Here is a 19,347-nt window from a genome sequence, read left to right as displayed (position 1 = left end):
GGAACAAGGCGCGGTTATGCTTGATGTCATGCCCAAACTGGAAGACTTTGAAAACCGCTAGAGGAGAAATAACCTGTGCTTCTTAGGGATACCAGAAGGCCTGGAAGGAAATGACCCCAGAAGCTATATGGTTAAACTCTTAAAGGACGCTTTTCCTGAACCAAACAAACTGGGATTGGGATATGGAGATACAGAGAGTCCATCGCTTTCCCTTATTCAAGAGGAAACAAACGCAGGACATTGGCGAAAAACCTAGAGTAATGTTGGTTTTCATTGGTAACTTTCTTTTGCGACAATTGGTATTCGATAAAGCCCGCCCTAGTGCTCCAAAGATCAGCAACGGGGTCTAGTTCTTTGTGCGTCCAGTCTTCGCACATGCAACAGTTGAAAGACGGTGGCGTCTAAGGCAACTCTTCTCGCCATTTCAAAAACTTGGAGTTTAGGTCTTCCTGCAAAACCCGGCCAGACTCAAGATAATTTTTGGAGGCACGACCCGCAGCGTCACTTCTGAAGTGCAAGCCCAGGAGCATCTAGAAGAAATAAAGAAAAAAGGCAAAGGGAAAGGACCTCCCAAATAAATAAGGGGGGAGGAAAAAAGAAAATTGGTTCATTACAAATGTTATAATTAAGACTGGCTCAATAGAGACAGTGCAGCCAAAATAAAATTCGGGACTCATGGATCAAGGGAGATGGGGGATCAGTGGGTCCGCCGCACATCGATCAGGCTATGCCTGATTGCCTTTTTCCTAGGGCAGGTCGAGGTAGGTGGGGTGGAGGGAGGGCGGCTCACACAAAGGGTGGTGCGGGTGGACAAAAGGAGGTGGTGGGGTGGGTAAAGTTACTGAAGTGGGTGGCAGCTAGGATTATTATTTTGTTGTATAACGAACATGGGAAACAGGACAAACAAATGAAATCAAGAGAATGGAGTCACTACATATAGCTACATTGAAAATCTGTGGGCTAAACAATGTTAAAAAGAGGCAGGCAGTGGTGCAAGAATTGCAACTGCTGCAAGCAGACATTATCTGCTTGCAAGAGACTCACCTTGATGGGTCTCAGAAAGATTTATTGAAATACCTGGGCTATACAGTGGTAGGGGCAACGACACAGGGAACTCATAGAGGGGGGGGGGGTCAGAATACTATCTAAGAAGAAATCAATACAAAAAATGAAAGTACACTTGAATGGGTTAGGTCGATGGATCATTGCAATGGCAGGGCCCCAGGGACTCCAAATTTCACACTTCGCTTGGTTTATGGTAGCAATGTCGACGATCCGTCTCTATTGGAATGGTTAACCAACAAACTGGGACATTGGCCCCTGCCAATAATTGCGTGTGATGATTCCAAATGGGGACAAGATCAAAGATATAAGGGGAGGAAGCCAAGAGTTTTCCAAGCACTACACAACCTATGCCAGGTACACGGCTTGGTGGATGTATGGTCGTTAAAGAGGCCCGAGGAGCAGGGGTTCACTTTCTAATCAGCCCCACACCATAAGCACATTTGGCTGGATTATTTCTTTGCCTCCTCTATACTTTTGAGAAGTAGTAGAATCAATCGGCACCCCAGAGTGCTATCTGACCCAAGCCCACTGGTATTGCAGCTAGAGCAGGGAGGATCCACTGAGAAATCTCCGACATGGACCTTTGAGAGGGCCCTCCTATTAAACGAAGATTATGTAGGCCACTTGAAGGAATGTATAGCTGAATTTCTGCAGAGAAATGTGGGGATGGCACCACTGGGAGTGGTACGGGACACCTTAAAAGCAGGAGTGAGGGGCGAGACAATACAGTACTCAAGTAGGAAAAGGAAACACAAAAAAATCTGAGGAGTATTAGTCTGTGAAAACTAGCCCACGGAGAGGAAAAATTAGTTAACCCCTTCACTGCGGCGGCTATTCCGCCGCAGTGCTAAGGAGGAGTGGGGGCGGCGCGGCACTCCCATGCCCGTGACGGAACCACTCCGTCACGAGCCTTGGGTGGGCTGTGCTTGTGACGGAACCGTTCCGTCACGGCCCCGCCCGCCTAATAGAACGTCCAGCGGAGGCGTGGAATTCGCGCCACGCAGGTGCGCCGAGCGGGCCGTGACGGAACCGTTCCGTCACCAGCACAGCCCACCCGAGGCTCGTGACAGAACGGTTCCGTCACGAGCACACAAGGGGTTAAGACCCTAAAACAAAACTGGGGGATGGAAAAAGCACAAGAGGAAGTGGCCCTAGCAAAGGCAAAAATTCAAGGGGAACTATCCAGGAAAGCTATAGACAAGGCATTAGCTCACCGGGAGGAGGTGTATGAATGTGGTAAAAAAAAAGGTGAGTCATTTGATGGCAGTAAGAAAACAAGGCTAGAGATGACACCAATGAAATGTTGTCAATAAATGATGTGGTGTGAGAGAGGATAACTGAGTCTAGTGACATATGGGCAGTCTTTTTTAGATTTTATCCTGCATGCAGAGGATGTGGGGAGAGGGGATGGGGATGTGGTATACCAAATAAGCTGATATTTAGATGCTTGTGAGATGGAGGTTTTGACGCAAGAGAAGAGGGAGGCGTTAGAGTACCCAAAAGTATGGGATGAAATTGAAGAGGCAATGTCAAACCTTCCCAGAGGAAAAGCGGCAGGGACCGATCTAATCCAAACAGAATTCTAAAAAATCTTTAAAGAGGAACTTAAAGAAATTCTGACATCCGTGTTCCTTCAGACAGCAGAAGGGGTGGCACCACCAAGAACCTGGGAGCTGGCAAAATCATAGTCTTCCCCAAAAAAGACAAACCTGTTCAGGAGCTGGGATCCTACCGCCCTATAACTTTAATCAATGGAGACGTCAAGATTTAGTCCAAAGTATTGGCCACACGGCTCTCACAGGTCATTAACAAAATAGTGTATGAGGGACAGCATAGTTTTATACCCGGTAAGGAACTATCGAGCATATTCAAAGAGCCATCACCTTATTTGATGTAAATCAAGTGTCAGGAGACCCTATGGCAGCCATATATTTAGATGCCAATAAAGGCTTTTGATAGGGTCTCCTGGGCAGCAATGCAAAAGAAAAGGGATTGGCGACAGGTTTTTAAGAGCAGTATACGCCCTGTATAAAGATCGGGAAGCAAGTGTACTTATAAACAGTGAAATGACTCAACCACTGGAAATTACAATGGGACTCAACAGGGGTGCCCCTGTTCACCCCTCTAATTTGCCCTGTATATAGACCCCTTTCTTGAGCAACTTGCAGCAGCCCACAACATTCCCCCAATAGTGAGATACAACCATGAGAGTAAAGTTCTGGCCTATGCAGACGACATAACCATTGTAACTCCACACCCAGGCTATGGGGGTAGTAGAGGAGAAGGCAAGAAAATACAGCTTACTTTCAGGCTACGCCCTGAACCGGGAGAAAACCCAATTAGTTGTTAATGAATTCACTACTTTTAATGATAATTGGGTTGTAAAAAATGCAAACTATATAGGGATTAAGATCAATTTAGACCTAGATCAGGTGGTCAAGCAAAATATGGGGAGATGTGTAGAGGAAACCAGGAAAGCGTTAAAAAAATAAAGTGTCTGGTGCAAGGGGACAAAGGGCAGTGCAAACAAACAGACTCGACCGCTACACCCTCCCTAAAGATATGCTCCAGAATCGACAATCGGGGTGGCCCAACTGGCGAGCAAGGAGGGAAAGACCAGGAACTATCCTTGAAAGACGGGATGAAGACGATCACCACTTGTCAAACCGCGCTAGAGCATAATATGGACACCATTGCCATTGAAGTCAACCTGATCCGAGCCGATCTCACCAAGCTGAATGGGAAAGCCAAATAGGTTGAACTCACCACCGCCAGTCTCATCGATGACGTCGCCCAGCTCCAGGGTCAATTTCAAGACATGCAAAATTTCCGTAAAAACACTGAATTCAAGCTAGATGACTATGAAGGGCACCTATGCCGCAAAAACCTGCACATTTTGGGTGTGCCGGAGAAAGCAGAGGGACAGGTCAAAATGCCAGATTGGGAGAACCACTTTGCTTCGAAAATGCGGACATCTCCTTTTTCCCTGACTTCAAGCAACTGGTGCAGCGTCAAAGACAATCCTTCACAGTGGTGAAACAGAAACTCAGGGACAAGGGCCTTAAGTACTCTATGCTGTTCCCAGCACATCTCCGGGTGGAATCTGGCAGGAAAATCTGTTTTTTTTTATCAATCTGAAGAAGCAGCTGCCTGGCTTGAGTATCGAATGGAGCAAGCCCCACAAGATCGTAATACTGGGGGTGTGCCTCCCCACAGGCCCATGGCTGACAAGGATGACCTGGACATGGGACATCTCTTAGACTGGCTAACTATCGGGTTTGGCTGGGCAGGTAACAGGTTGTGGAGGGCTCTGGTTCTGGTGAAATGCCTCCCTATTCCAAGACTGATCTTTTGAACTTTGGCAAGTAACCTGCATTGGGGACTCTTTAGTAGCTGCACCGGGGGGGTGGGAATGTGGGACGCCACGCCCTTACATTTCCTACTAATAGTTTGTCTCCAGGGCGATAGGCACTCTGTAAGATTCTAATGGGCAGTTTTGAGCCCAGAGTGCAGTGCAGCAGGGTGGGGGGCAGTTGGTCTAGGTAGGATGGGGGAGTTGTGCGGTGAGGTTGTATTAAAGTGTTGTTACTGTTCGTACATCGGTAATCCATTTTACTATTAACGCAGAATCGCTAGCCAAAAGATACCTGAGCTATGAGCGACATGGGGTGACAAAAATGCTAAGATTTTAAGTTGGATCATCAACGGCCTTGGGGATAAGATCAAGTGCAGTGTGGTTCTTCAGTATATCAAACGGAATGCCCCAGATATCGAAGGCTCCTCTCTCACTGAACCCCCAGACATAGTAGACAGATTTGCCACTCACTTTCAACTGGTATATTTGACAGTGACTCCACACACTGAGAAAGACTCAAAAGATCTCCTACGTGACATTAAGCTCCATTGCCTCCCTGCGCTGACTGTGATTTTATGGACAGCGATTTGACTACAGATTAAATTGTGCAAGCAGTACGTGCACCGAAACAGGGCAAAGCCCTTGGACCCAACAGCATTCCCATTGAGCTATATAAACTGCAGCCTGATAAACTCACACAGCACCTGAAATCGATGTTTGAGGAGTCACTGGAACGCAGGCCCTTATCGAGGGAACAGAGGATTGCCACTATAGTCACCATACACAAAGAAGGCAAATCCAGGACTGACTATGCCTCATATAGACCAATTCCCCTCCTAAACGCTAAACCTAAATTCCTGTCCAAACTTCTGGCTACCCACCTGCTCAAGGTAATAGGCACCCTGGTGCACCCGGACCAATCTGGCTTTATGCCACACAGAAGCATGGCCCTGAACTTGCGCAGGATCCATGGGGTGCTGGGCAGAGCTTCAACCCTGCAAGAGTCGGCTGTGATAGTGTCTTTAGACGTGACCTGGCATTCAACATGGTTCAATGGCCCTACCTTTGGGCCGTACTGGCTAAACTGGGATTTGGGCCAAAATACACTCAGTGGGTGCGTCTTCTGTATCAAGAACCCCTGGCACAGGAAGTGGTTAACAATAAACTTTCAGCCACGTTTCCACTCAGCCTTGGAACCCGCCAGGGCTGCCCTCTCTCTCCCCTTTTATTTGCCTTCACCCTGGAGCCTCTGGCTGCCTGGATTTGACAGGACCAGATGATACGAGGGCTGAGATGGACCCTCGGGAGGTAGGACCGCATTTCACTCTATGCGGATGACATATTACTCTACCTGGCCTCCCCATCGAAATCCCTGATAGTAGTTCTGGAATCTGGATATCTCAGCAGTGTTCGGTAGATTCTCCAGATTTATGGTCATTTGGGGTAAATCCTTAGTGTTCACCCTAAGGGGAGATCCTCCTACCCCTCCTGGAAATTGCTCAATCCAGATCAACACAGTGGGCTTTAAATGCCTTGGAATTTTTATTTCTCATGACTCTGCGGTCCAATATGCCCAAAATCTCCTCCTGCCCCTACATAGACTCAACAAAAAAGATCAGAAGTTGGAAATCACTTCCCCTCTCCCTATTGGGAAGAGCAGCCATGTTTAAAATGATGTCCCTGCCCGCTTACTCTATGCTCTGCAAAATGCTCTTGACCCAGTACCTCAACAATATTTTAAAGAAATAGAGGTCCTTCAGAGAGAATAGCTTTGGGATGGTAAACCACGTATCGCCCTAAATAAACTGACCCTAAACTAGTAGGATGGTAGCATAAGCCTTCCAGATATAAAAAAATATTATTGGGCTGCACACTTGGCCGCCATAAACCATGGCACCTATCGACGAGGCGACGACCCAGGCTACGCTGGACAAATGGCTCCTCCCCGGAGGTAATTACTATAGGGCGCTCTACTCGCATTCCAACAAATATATTCTGACGGGCCCCACCAAGCACTCAGTCCAGCTTTGGTGTGACGCAATCAATGCCCTTGGGTGGGGACGTAAACTGACGTTGGCGACCCCCCTTTGGGACTCTGAATCTTTGGGCAGTCTATGGAGGTCAAAAGGCTTCGACAAATGGGACCTCATCAGCATTGCACAAATCAAAGACCTCTGGGGGAAGGGGTAGTTAAATCCTTCAACACACTACAGGCCAAATATGACCTAGCAACTACTGAGTACTTCCACTATGACCAAATCCTGCACTCCTTCCGAACACTTTTACCAGCAGGCACAACCCCTCCTAAACCCTCACATTTAGAGGACAGAATCCTAGATGGCCACCTTCCTGAAAAGACGATTTCCCTAATATGTTAAAAAGTGATTGACAATTTGACCGATCCCCTTCAGGCATCAAGGGAGAAGTGGATGGGAGATGGGATTGAGATCGATGATGAAAACTGACAGGAGGTGTCTTCCTCTAGAGTGGTCGCCATACCGGCGTGCCTCCGATCAGTACAGCTAAAAATTCTTCAGCACGTGTACATTACCGGGCCACGCTTGATCCACATGGGGGTCACTGACAGAGGGGATTGCAGGAGAGGGTGCAGTCTACTAGGAACCTTTTTTCACATCATATGAGAATGCAAGTTTGTTAGCGCTTATTGGCACAAGGTTCATGTGGTAATACTTACTGTACTACACACCCGTCTTTCACTGGAGGCAAAACGGTGCTTCCTCAACATATGGGAACCCACAGATCTTAATACTCACCAGACACAATTGGCCACCCTGGGATTTATGATAACCAAACGAAATATTGTGCAATTGTGGGGATCTGCTAAACCACATACGTTAGAGACCTGGGAGAGAGATCTCGACTGGTGTATGTTTAGGGAGAAGACGGTATATGTCGCTAGGGGCTGTCCTAAGAAATGGGCGCATATCTGGAGTCCTTGTAATAGTTATTGGGGTGAAATCTGTGCACTGCCTGATTGCTCTGAATCAAATATCCCCCTTAGCCTGTGATGTTCCCTTTTTATATTAAAATGCAATCTTCATCCTCCGTATGTCGCTATTATTTCTTCATTTTCTGTGCCCTCTGTATTGTTTATTTCAACCGATGTCTGTTTCAATAAAAAGAATTATAAAAAAACAAAAAACTGGACGAGCTACACCTAACTCTCATTGGCAGAACCAACATAATTAAAAAGATTTATTTTCCTAAATTGCTATACTTTTTTAATGCAATACAGCTTGCATTACACTACAAAAGTGTGGCTCGCTGGTTAAAGGAGGCAGACCTGGAAGCAGAGGTCAGCCCGGGACCAGGGTTCAATTCCCGGCTCAACAGGGTCTTGAGTCCTAAAAATGTCCACGGACTCGGCAATTCTCTCGCTCCGGTGCCTACTCGATTCACGGGTTCACACTCTGCGACTCTGGGCAATAGCTTGCTTAAACTCCACAACGGCCCCTCGCGGCGGGATGCCTGGCTTTCACCTTGCGGATACCCTGCCAGGGTTATCTCACAGGGGAATACCAGGACGGGTTCCCTAAGCAGGCGCTTAGATACCGGGTCGGTGATTTGCGCTATATAAATACATTTACACAAATGTTTAGTTTAAAAAATTCAAAAACTATTTTGCACAATTTATCTAGCCTTACACTCGGCCAAGAAGAGCTTTTACATTTTTAGCGCTAGCCTGGGAGCGCGGAGGCCTGGCCATCACTAACTTGAAGTGATTCTAGCGGGCAACCTCACTCACACACCTCACCACTCTCGTGAGCATCGACAACAGTACAAGGCAAACTATATCTCCCACTCCATGGGAACTTGTGCTTGGTCGGGACACCTGGGGATGCCTCTGGCATCAGCTAAGCTTTGGGTATCACAAAAGAGTCTGGTTCAAGACATTACTTATGGCTTTCAAAATCTGGAGGGCAATACGGTGCCTAAATGGATTAGGAAGGCAAAATTATCATACTCCATTATGGCAGAACAGAAATCTGCCAGATATGTTCAGCGATTTTCCTTTTAAGACCTGGGTTGAAGCAGGTATCAAACAACTTGGTTGTTTCTATTCCCATGAGGGCATTAGATCGGCCTTAATCATTGGGACTTCTTCAAATATTTGCAGATTAGGGACTTTTTACAATAAAATGAGGGCAAGGTGGGCCAGTGTGGGAGAATCGAACTGGTGGACAGAATTACCCTGCCCGTTCCCCCTAGAATTGGGAGCTACTGATTGAGGGCTCCAAAAATGATATGAAAATATGTTCCAGCAAATGGCAAGAAAGACTAGAAATCTCGGAGGCCACCTTCCAAAAGATATTTTTAAACACCCTGACAATTTTAATACAGGCCAACCTTCAAGTCCAATTTTATAATACATGTTTTGGGCTTTATTATACTCCAAACAGAATAGCAAAATGGAGCGACGGAAAGGGAGCTTATTGCCCGCGCTGCTTCTACACAAGGAGGACATAATTCATGTGTTTGCGACCTGTACCATACTCGACCCACTGATCAGGGACATAAAGGGGTTTTAAAGGAGAAAAATACTGCTGCAGGCCAAGTTAGATGTGCCAGCAATCTTGTTGGGAATATCCAGCTTAACGGAAAATGAAGGAGGTACGGGTTTAATTATGGCAATGGAAGTGTGTAGGTTGTGCATAGCATCGGCCTGGTTAGACCCGACCCCCCTTTCAATTCAGCAATGGGTGGCCCAGCTATTGGCTATATTTAATTTAAAAAAACTATTTACAGGCGCAGGTGACGCAGAGCAAAATGGAAGGGAATAGAAATATGGAAGCCTGTAGCAGACTGGGCAGGATAACGTGTATGCCCCCTTACACATGTACTAAGTACTTTTAACAAAGCACTTTATATTACTGACTCTGTCGAATTCATTAACTACTAAGGGACTTTGTATCCAAGGATAGGACCATATCGTGAGGATCGATATATGCTACTTGTTAGGCACCTGGCACTTTAAACTGCATTTTTGGCTTACAAAGAACTTTGCACTTTGCAATTAGCACTTTTGGAGATTCCCCCGAACTGTCACCTTAATTACCTATGCTGCCATGTAACAGAAGCTTGAAACTTGAAGAATCAATGTACTGTTCAGGGCACTTTAGCACTTGGCACGTTAAACGTGTAAAGTGTATGCGGGGGGGGCAGGGGATAAAAAGAGGGGGGGTGAGAACATTGTTTTCTTTGTCTCACTCTAAAATAAACATTTTTTTTAAAGAAGGAAAAAAAGGAAAACATTTGAACATTTTCAAAGTAATATTGAGGAATTCGGACAAACAGCAGAACATATTCAATAAATGCTAGTAGTAAGAAGGGATACCTTCCATCAAAAAATCCTGGTCGCAAAAGTGACAGCTCTGGTCGCAAACTGCTGGTCGCAATTTTGACAGCTTTTGACATGTCTGGTTTTAAACTTCTGGCCTTATTTTTGACAGTTTAAAGCCAGGACTGTTTAAGACCAGGGTTTGATCAGCCCTGACCTTAAGCAGTCTGGTCTTAAACTTCTAGTCTTAAATTTGACAGCTCTGCTCTGCTGCAAAACATGAGGTAATTGTGTATATGTTAAAAGTGCATAGAAAAAAACTACATGGTTGTAGGCTGGAAATGTCTGTGCATTTTTAGAACTGGGGTTTGCAGCCAGCTGATGTTTGAACAGCTGGTGGGGGCAGTCCTGCGTTCCCAGCCCAGGGCCTGGGAAGAAGAATGCCCCATCAGCTGTTTGAACAGCTGATGGGGCAGTCCTGAGTTCCCCAGCCCAGGGCCTGGGAAGAAGAATGTGTCATGTAGGTGTCAAAGTGGCAAAGGGGCCTCACAAACCTACCAATGGTAATTCTCTCTAAAGAAATAAGTTACTACAAACCCCTTATAAAATAATAAACCCCAGCCATCCCTGAGATTTGAGATAAGAAAAAAAGAGAGATGGCCTGTAGAGCAAAGCTTCCCATTGTCTAACCCCACTCTTCCCAGGATAGGCCCACACATCACAAAGCCACTGGTCCCAAGTTTGACAGGCTAGTTCCAACTTGACATGGCTGGCAGGAAATTCATGTGAGTCCCAAGGTAGATCCTGTTCCCGGGCTCCCTACTGCCCTGGAGAATGTGTCACGTAGGTGTGAAGAGTTTTGCGCCGGCCCCCATTGTCTAACCCCACTCTTCCCAGGATAGGCCCACACATCACAAAGCCCCTGGTCCCAAATTTGACAGGTTAGTTCAACCCCACTCTTCCCAGGATAGGCCTTGAGTTTGAGTAACAAGGATAGAAAAAAAAAGGCTCCCAACCAAAGGCCAGCAGGGCATTGTTCTAACCCCCTAAAGTCATAAAGGGTGTGGGGGGCTTCTAATTAGCATGCTTGGACAGGTATAAAAGGCCCCTCAAGGAACACTGCCAAACACCCATTCAAAAACCCCCCTTTGAGGAGTGACTGGCGTGGATTGTTCTGCTGTACCTGGAGGACTCCTGCACCAGCAACCAAGTCAAAAACCTTTGTGGATTTCTACACCATCAAGCCCTACAAAACCTTGGGGAGTGACTGGCCTGGATTGTTTTGAAGGCACAGAGCCAACCCTTGGATCCTAAGGCAAGAATGGACCAGAGCAACTTCTCCCAGATTGACGCAGCCTGCCAACATGTAAAGAAGGTAAATAATGGATGGCGCAATGATGTATTAGGGTGTACATGTAGTTTAAAAAAAATAAAAAAGTTGTACTTTTTAAAAAAAATAGTACTATGTAGTGTGGCTTGTAAACTGTTACTCTTTAAGTCTATGTGCTGTGTTTAATGTGAATAATGGTGACAAAGAAGTTTTTTTACAAGATGCGAATTGTAATGTAAATGTGCTTAAAGTGAATAAAGGCTTTGCTGATGCATTGAGTTTAAAGCTATGTGTGTGTGTGTGTGTGTGTGTGTGTGTGTATTTAATGTTAATAAGGGTGGTGGCATAAGTTAGAGTTTGCAGGGTTTGTATTTAAGGGGTCATAATGTTATAGACCTTAGGAGGGTACATGTAGAGGGGAAGCGTATATTTTACAGAGAATAGAAACATTTTTACCAGGCTGGTGTACATTTAATATCAATAAAATGTTAGAGGCTACTACTGTTTCAGAGGTTCTTTAAATAAAATACATGGCATACATATAAAAATACAGGGCATACATATAAAAATAAATAAAATGCATTATTGTACTCACCAAGTTGCTGTTTTGGGGGCTTTTCGAGGATCAGAAGTATGGGGCTGTATCTGTGTAGGAGAGCCTGTAAGGGGTGAGCTGGAGGGGTCCAGGATGTTCAGGGTCCTTGAGTGCATCGTTTTAAAAAATCCTCTGGAGATGCACTGGGGTTCTGGGTGGGGAGGTCTCTGGGCGTCCCTGGGGGGCTCCGGTGCCCTTGTGTCGCTTTTTAAAATAAAAATAAGCCCCCATGAGCCCTCTTGAGGCTGGCGCTGCTCGGGGGGGGGGGGGGTGCCACGGGAGGTCTGTGAGGGGTCTTCAGGGCTCTGGGGCCCCGCTTGCCGCTTTTTTTTTTGTTTAAAAATCGCCCCGAGCCCGCTTCTCCGGGGCGCTGTCGGGGGTGAGGGTCAGGGTGTCCCTGGGGGGCTCAGTGCCCCGATTGCCGCTTTTTTTTTGTGTTTAAAATTAATCCCCGAGCCCGCTTGATGATGGCGCTGCTCGGGGGTGTTGTGGGACCGTGTTCTGGGTGTCTGGTGGGGGCTCCGGGGTCCCGAATGCTGCCTCGATCCCGCTATGTTGTTTTGTAAATGCCCCCGAGCCCGCTTTCACAAGGCGCGGCTCGAGGGTGCGGGGGTGTAGGGTTCCGGTGTCCTTGGGGGGCTGCCTCGGTCCCTCGTTTGTTTTTAAAATTAATCCCCCTGAGCCCGCTTGAGGCTGGCGCTGCTCGGGGGCTCTGAGGGCGGGCTCCGGGTGTCTCTGCAGGGGCGCCGGAGCCCGAGTGCCGAGTTGTCCCGCTATGTTGTTTTGTAAATGCCCCCGAGTCCGCTTTCACAACGCGCGGCTCGAGGGTGCGGGGGTGTAGGGTTCCGGTGTCCTTGGGGGGCTGCCTCGGTCCCTCGTTTGTTTTTAAAATTAATCCCCCTGAGCCCGCTTGAGGCTGGCGCTGCTCGGGGGCTCTGAGGGCGGGCTCCGGGTGTCTCTGCAGGGGCGCCGGAGCCCGAGTGCCGAGTTGTCCCGCTTTTTTTTGTAAATGCCCCCGAGTCCGCTTTCACAAGGCGTGGCTCGAGGGTGCGGGGGTGTAGGGCTCCGGTGTCCTTGGGTGGCTGTGAGGGTCCTGGGAGGGCATTTTCCCACGGTCCCCACGTGGATACGGCATCATGGCGGATGGACGCTTCATCGGTCCTGCAGGGGCAAGGTCCGCCCCCTCAATGATGTCACCAGTGCATCTCTGAAGGGGCGGACCAAGCCCCTGCATGCCCAGTGTGTGTGTGTTTTTTTTATTTATTGAGATAGCGCGAACCACAGCGCTTTACACAAGAACCATTTGTAGAACATAAGAATTACAGGTATTACATAAAAAAAGCTCCAAGTAGAAAAAATGTAGCGCGAATTTCACCCTTAGGTGTCACAGCGCTTTACATAAGCACCAGTTGCAAAAGATAGGTATTTAGGATTACATGTGTTACATAAAAGATGCAAACAGAAAAAATGTAAATGTAGCGCAAATTACAAGAGCAGGCTTTAAGTTACATGGGCAAAAATTTCAATTGTGAGCAAACAAAATACACGTGCTAGCAAGCGGGGCATTACAGGAGGAAAAAAGTGACATGTGTGCCGGTTACAAAAGCAAGCGTAAAGCTACATGAGTAATGAATAAAGTGATAAGTGTGTAGGTTACAAGAGAAAACAAAGTACAATTAGAGGTATAATACTGTAATATATGGTAGACACTCACGCACAAGAATAAGCGTCATGTAGGCAATTCTGGCACTGGCGCAACTATCAAAAGCACGCAAAATGTAAGAGGGCGCAAACAAGGTGTTACAAGAGAAAAGTGGCATGTACGTGTTACAAAAGAGTACCATGAACCTAGGGGCAGTGGTTGTAGGTCAGAAGGACTATGTGTACCTACAGTTATTTACCCCATAAGCAAAGGATATGGCGCAGGTTGTTTTTAACATATGTTTTAGCGCCGCACATACAACACTTTTTTAAAAAATGTCTGTTGTTGCACCCCTCTTAACAGTTTTTTAAAATGTATACATGAATTGTTTGAAGTTGTGATACTTTTATTTATGAAAGGTGCTTTAAATCCTGTTCTTTTATTTAATATTGAATACAGATGCAAGACCCTGCAAATGCAACCGTCACCAATGTACCCCCTGCGCTGGACACAGCTGTAATAACTAGCAGCGATGGTCACTTGTCAGCCCCGCAGCCAGGTATATATATTTAGAGTTGTGTAGTTCTACGTAGTTTTGTACACCAGCAACGCACAAGTTCTCTTTTTTTCTAATATGGGTCTCATGTCTGTATGCTTTTACAGCTAATGACCCCGACCTACAAGAAGCTTATGACGATCTTATGTTGTACCTCGAGGCTCAAGACGCTATGAACAATGTGCAAAACACTACAGTTCCTACAGGTAATTAAAAATGCCGTTGTTATTTAAACTGTCTAAGGCGCTAGGGAGTTGGCGGAGTAGGACAGCGTCCTGACCCTGAGGGTGTATAGAGGTAATCCTCAGAAAGATGACTAATGTTGGGTATTATTTTTTTCTTTACAGGTGTCCCTATGTTATGCCAGGACGGTGCTGAGGTCCATGAGGCGGCGCAATGTTCAAAAGAAATTCCTTTGAAGAGGAAAGCTTCAACTTCTAAAGTGGGACCTCTGTCAAAGAAAAGAGCTGCAAAAAGACCTCTTTCAGGTGTGTTTTTTATAAAAGGGTGTGAGAAGTACTAGGGGCGTTACAGACTCTCAAGCAGAAGGGTACAGCTGGTTGTAGGAAGGCCTATATAAAAAAGGTGACTGTGTAGAACTTAGGATGGTGTTGATTGTACGTGTTGTTTTTATGCTTACTCTAATATATATATATATTTTTTTCTGTTTATATTTTAGAAGCGGCTCAGAAACATGCTGCTGAAGAGAGGTCGGCGCCGCCCTTAACGGACATAACATCCGTCCAGAACAACAGAAGCGGCGCAAAAGTCGTGAGTAGGCGTGTACGCCAGGAAAAACTATCTACGTACTACACACCAAGCAACACGCTCAACAACCATCTACAACAATCTATTCTGCACAGGGGCGGGGCCAACACTGGCGGTATGCTTACAAGCCCTGCCTCCCTTAAGAAGAATCAGGGGGACTCAGAGAACCTCCCCAGCCCTTTAAAAAGGGTGAAGGTCTGTAAGGTGTTCACAGACACCCAAACAGAACCCTTAAACCAAAAGAAGACAACGGCGGTGCTCCACGAGGGCCTTGCAAAGCTCTTAAGCCCTGAGAAGAAAAGCCCTAGCACCCCTGAGCCCCAAGCTAACCCCTTAGATTTATCTATAAAAAAGGATGCTAAGCCCTTGAATGAGGCCTATACAACCTTGAGCCCCAAGGAGGTGGTAGTTGTACCGGTGGTTGTAGAAGAGGCGGCGCCGCTACAACCCCCTAAAACATCGCGCCTCTCAAGAAAACATCTGAAGCTAAAACCGGGGGTCCCTAAGTTCCCGTTACCAGAGTCCCTCAGCAACCCTAATACAAGCCAGGATCCACCAAGCGTCCTGAAACCCCAGACAGTGGCTAATAAAATAACTGTGCATGTAGAGGTGCACGCCCCTGAGCAACCCCCAAAGCCTGTTGTAAGTGTTCAGGCCCAGCCTAGGGTATCAACAGGTGGTAATGCGCAACCCCTAGAAAGTCCTTCTAGCATGAATAGCCACGCTCTTGAGGAGTTGAGGGGGATGGTATACAACATTGGTAGAACCCCAGAAGCGGTGTACCAGGGGTCTTTGAGCACAGATGGCTTACAGAACACAGGTAACCATGCACCACACCCTAACACATACATTTCAGCTAGGCCCCAGGATTACAATGACAACTCCTCACAATCCTCAGACCCTTTGTCCCCGAGGACCCCTCCAGGAGCATACGACCCTACCAGCCCCACGGTCATCCACATGTACAGCCCCGTGTCCAGCCCCGATGCCAGCCCTGCGTACAGGCCCTTGGACAGTCCAGCTGACAATCCCATGTACAGTCCCGTGTCCAGTCCCGTGGCCAGTCCCGTGGCCATCCCCGCTGCCAATCCCGTGTACAGTCCCGTGTCCAGTCCCGTGGCCAGCCCCTCTGCCAACCCCGTGTACAGTCCCGTGTCCAACCCTGAGGCCAACACCGCTGCCAACCCCTTGTACAGTACAGTGTCCAACCCTGAGGCCAACACCGCTGCCAACCCCTTGTACAGTACAGTGTCCAACCCTGAGGCCAACACCGCTGCCAACCCTTTGTACAGTACAGTGTCCAACCCTGAGGCCAGTACCGCTGCCATCCCTGTGTACAGGGCCATGTCCATCCCCTGGGACATGCCCGTGTACAGACCTGTGTCCAGTACCGCCATAGCTGGTGGCAGTATAGATGGGCCTGAGGGGTTGTCACCATTTATAAGACCTCGCAAGGTGTGCCCCCCTAAGCAGGAACAAGATGGGTCTGTAAACACTGAAGAGGTATTGAAGACACATGTAAAAGAGATCCAGATGGCTGTTCGCAAATTAAAACGACAGGCGAACCGTGCAATCATAAGAATGGATATGGGGTTTTCCAATCTCAGGAACAAGAGGGAGGCCCAACATCTGGTCGTGGCAAGGGTTGGGGTGTGTAAAAAAGAGATCATACAGATGTGTCAGGCGGCTGTGGCCGATATACACGGTACACACTCATGACTATGTCAGTACCAGCCCCTAAAGACCCCCACAGCCATTGTTGCTCCTAAGAGGACCCCAAAATATAACCGTAAGGTCCAGAGGTTAGTGACAAAGGCTGTACGGTTCTTAAAACTACTCAAGCAACGACCATCGGGGGCCCCACAAACCCTCAAACAAGACACCCCTGTTTCCATAGACCCCTTCAAACAAGATACACCTGTTTCCCTAGACCCCTTCAAGCATGGTACCACAGCTTCAAGATCAACGCCTGAAGCATATAATCCAACACTTCACCGCCGACAATACATAGGGGCAGGGTCTAACATACCTAGGGTCGGTCATTTGAAGGGGGTCAGGGGGCTGGCTTTAAAACTCCAAGCACCCCAACATTCAGAAGGACCTTGGGGTGGAACTGTAGCGGAGGCCTCCATGAACAAGACAACCAACGACAGCGACCTACCTGTTCAGATAGGCTGGGGCTTGGTATCTCGAAAAGCCTGGGCCCGTAAAAAAAAACAAAAGTGGCTTAAAAGTACAAAGCAACGCCGGCTTTTAATAAATAAGCTGAAGAAGGCGAGAATATGCGCTACCCGGAGGCTTACAAGAACCCCTGAGACAGGTCCCACCATGACCTCCCAAAATGACACAACAGAGAACACCTCCACAAATCACACTCCTACTGATGAGGGCCCAGAGCCCTTATTTTTAGAGAGTGTTAGAAGTTACACTCGCAATGTAGAGAGGTTTAGGGCCGTAGAACACTATGAGGAGTTTAGATTTGTTAACCTACACCAAATAACATCAACCACTCATGGTGTTCTGGCTATACATCAGGCTGTGCAGGAGCTCATAGAAAGGTTGTTACACGATGTGGGGCCTAATGACTTTTTCCAACTCCGCTTCCAGGGGCAGGGTTTTGACACACCGTTGTTCACCAGGCGTAAGACCCGAGATGTTTTTGACGCTGTGCAATTTTTAGAAAACCTCCAAAGGCTTTTACAGAGTAAGGCGGAACTAGTCGCCTATGGCACTTTTAGAGTCATAGCCCTCATTGTACGGGGGCGTGAGGGGGGTGTTTCCAGACCCTTAAAGAGCGTACTATACAGTAAAATAATTGGTAAGAAACAGATGTGGCTGCTCAATTTTACCAACGCCACTGCCAATACATGTCTGGCGGCCAGCATCGTGGGTCTGCTGATGGCTCGCAAGACCCCTGACGCTGTCATCATGTCTAGAGCTGCTGAAGCCCATGAGGCTCTTGAAATACCTCCTGACCGAATGGTCGGCTTTGGCGATATAGGTCTTTTTGAGAACTATTTCGCCGTGACGGTGAAAGTTCTCTATCACAGCGGTTCCTGGAAGTACTTTACAACCGGGGAACCTGTGAGAAACAAGACCGTATATGTCCTCCACATGGAAAATCATTTTTACGGCATCTTGAACCTAAAAGGTTTTCTGGGGGCCAAGTATGTGTGCGCCCACTGCGACCATATATACAACAATAAAACACACCACCAGTGTGAAATGTGTTGTAAGATGTGTCAGAGGGTTGGCTGTATAGAAGACGCTACCCTGAAGGTGAGGTGCAGCACGTGTAGGCTGTTTTGTCGCTCGCAAAACTGCTTGAGCATACACGAGAAATCTTTCAAATGTGTCCCTAAAAAGGACTGCAGCGAGTGTGGGCGGTATGTTGCAACGGATCACAAGTGTAAAGGTATGATATGCCCCCGTTGCCATGTGTCTTACGAGGCCGGCACCAACCATCAGTGTTATATGGTTAAAGGTCCACCTCAGACCAAGACCGAAGACTATATAGTGTTTGATATAGAGTGCACACAAGAGACAGGGGTACACCAGCCTAACTACATTTACGCACACCATCTAACTTCCGACGACAGTTGGGAGTTTGAGGGACGAACGTGCGTTGGTGATTTCCTGAGCACTTTCATTCAAGCCAAATTCCAAGGATATACCATGCTCGCCCACAACTCGAAAGCCTATGACTCCTTCTTTATTCTACGAGACATGATTCGTGAAAAGATACAAGTGGAGCTCATAACCCAGGGGTCTAAACTGATGCTGATGACAGTATGCTCTTTAAAAATACGCTTCATAGACACCCTGAATTTCCTACCCATGAAATTGAGCAAGCTGCCAAAGGCCTTTGGGTTCCCAGGGTGTAAAGGTTATTTCCCACACTTTTTTAACACCTGGGCTAACCAAAATTATGTGGGACCCATGCCGCCTCCTGACAGCTATGGGGTTGAATACATGATGCCTGATGAGAAAGTGAGCTTTCTACAGTGGTACTCTGAAAACCGTGAAAAGGAGTTTCACTTTCAAACAGAGTTGAAAGCTTATTGTCAGGCTGATGTAAGGATCCTTCGGCAAGCTTGTAACCTCTTCAGAGATGTTGTGGTGTCTATGACTAAAGAAGTCAAGGACTTGAAACCTAAGACCTTGCCTAAAAAAGTCAAGGCCTTGACATCCAAAACCCCTGGAATACAGCAAGCGGTCGAATACATAGACCCATTTCAAAACGTCACTCTGGCATCCATGTGTATGTCCATCTACAAACACATGTTTTTAATGCCTGAAACTATCGCTCTAGTACCGCCAGACCTCTATAACGGTAAACAGAAACGTTATTCAACCCCCTCTATCCAGTGGCTCATGCACGTCTCTGAGAAGGAAGACATACAAATTCAACATGCCTTACAGGGTGGTGAATACCGCCTGGGCCCCTATTACCTGGACGGGTACTCTGTAATTAAGGGTGTGCCGACAGCCTTTGAATTCAACGGCTGTTTTTACCACGGCTGCCCCAAGTGTTACAAACCCCACGAGTATAACAAAATGCTGGGTGCCAAATTTGAACACTTATACAGGCGTACTCTGACAAAGGCCCAGTATGTTGAAAACCAGGGCTTTGCTATGAGAGTTCTTTGGGAGCACGAGTGGTTAGACATGTTAAAAACCGACACAGACCTCTGCTCTTTTCTTAAGACTCATGATTTACCCACACCATTGGAGCCC

General features: G+C 47.2%; 1 protein-coding gene across 1 annotated transcript; it reads left to right on the top strand.

Annotated features, from left to right (window-relative positions):
- The first annotated feature begins 11,040 nt into the window (after positions 1-11,040).
- On the top strand, positions 11,041-16,329 carry LOC147727080 (uncharacterized). The gene is made up of 6 exons (XM_086963048.1): positions 11,041-11,094; positions 13,746-13,845; positions 13,950-14,048; positions 14,190-14,330; positions 14,522-15,614; positions 15,675-16,329. The coding sequence occupies exons 1-6, from the start codon at positions 11,041-11,043 to the stop codon at positions 16,327-16,329; spliced, it is 2,142 nt and encodes a 713-aa protein (XP_086819174.1).
- Positions 16,330-19,347: the final 3,018 nt, after the last annotated feature.

This window comes from Lissotriton vulgaris, chromosome 3_1 (assembly GCF_964263255.1).
Source record: "Lissotriton vulgaris chromosome 3_1, aLisVul1.2, whole genome shotgun sequence".
In the NCBI taxonomy this organism is placed as follows: Eukaryota; Metazoa; Chordata; class Amphibia; order Caudata; family Salamandridae; genus Lissotriton; species Lissotriton vulgaris.
Note: the sequence above shows the minus strand (reverse complement) of the source record. Positions and strands in the feature narration are given on the sequence as shown.

What these genes read in the sequence shown, in the direction of transcription:
- LOC147727080 (XM_086963048.1), top strand. Translation starts at nt 11,041, where the DNA reads ATGGACCAGAGCAACTTCTCCCAGATTGACGCAGCCTGCCAACATGTA. An exon ending in TGCAAAAAGACCTCTTTCAG is followed by an intron (nt 14,331 to 14,521) that starts GTGTGTTTTTTA and finishes TTTATATTTTAG; the next exon opens with AAGCGGCTCAGAAACATGCT. An exon ending in GATGCCAGCCCTGCGTACAG is followed by an intron (nt 15,615 to 15,674) that starts GCCCTTGGACAG and finishes TCCCGTGGCCAG; the next exon opens with TCCCGTGGCCATCCCCGCTG.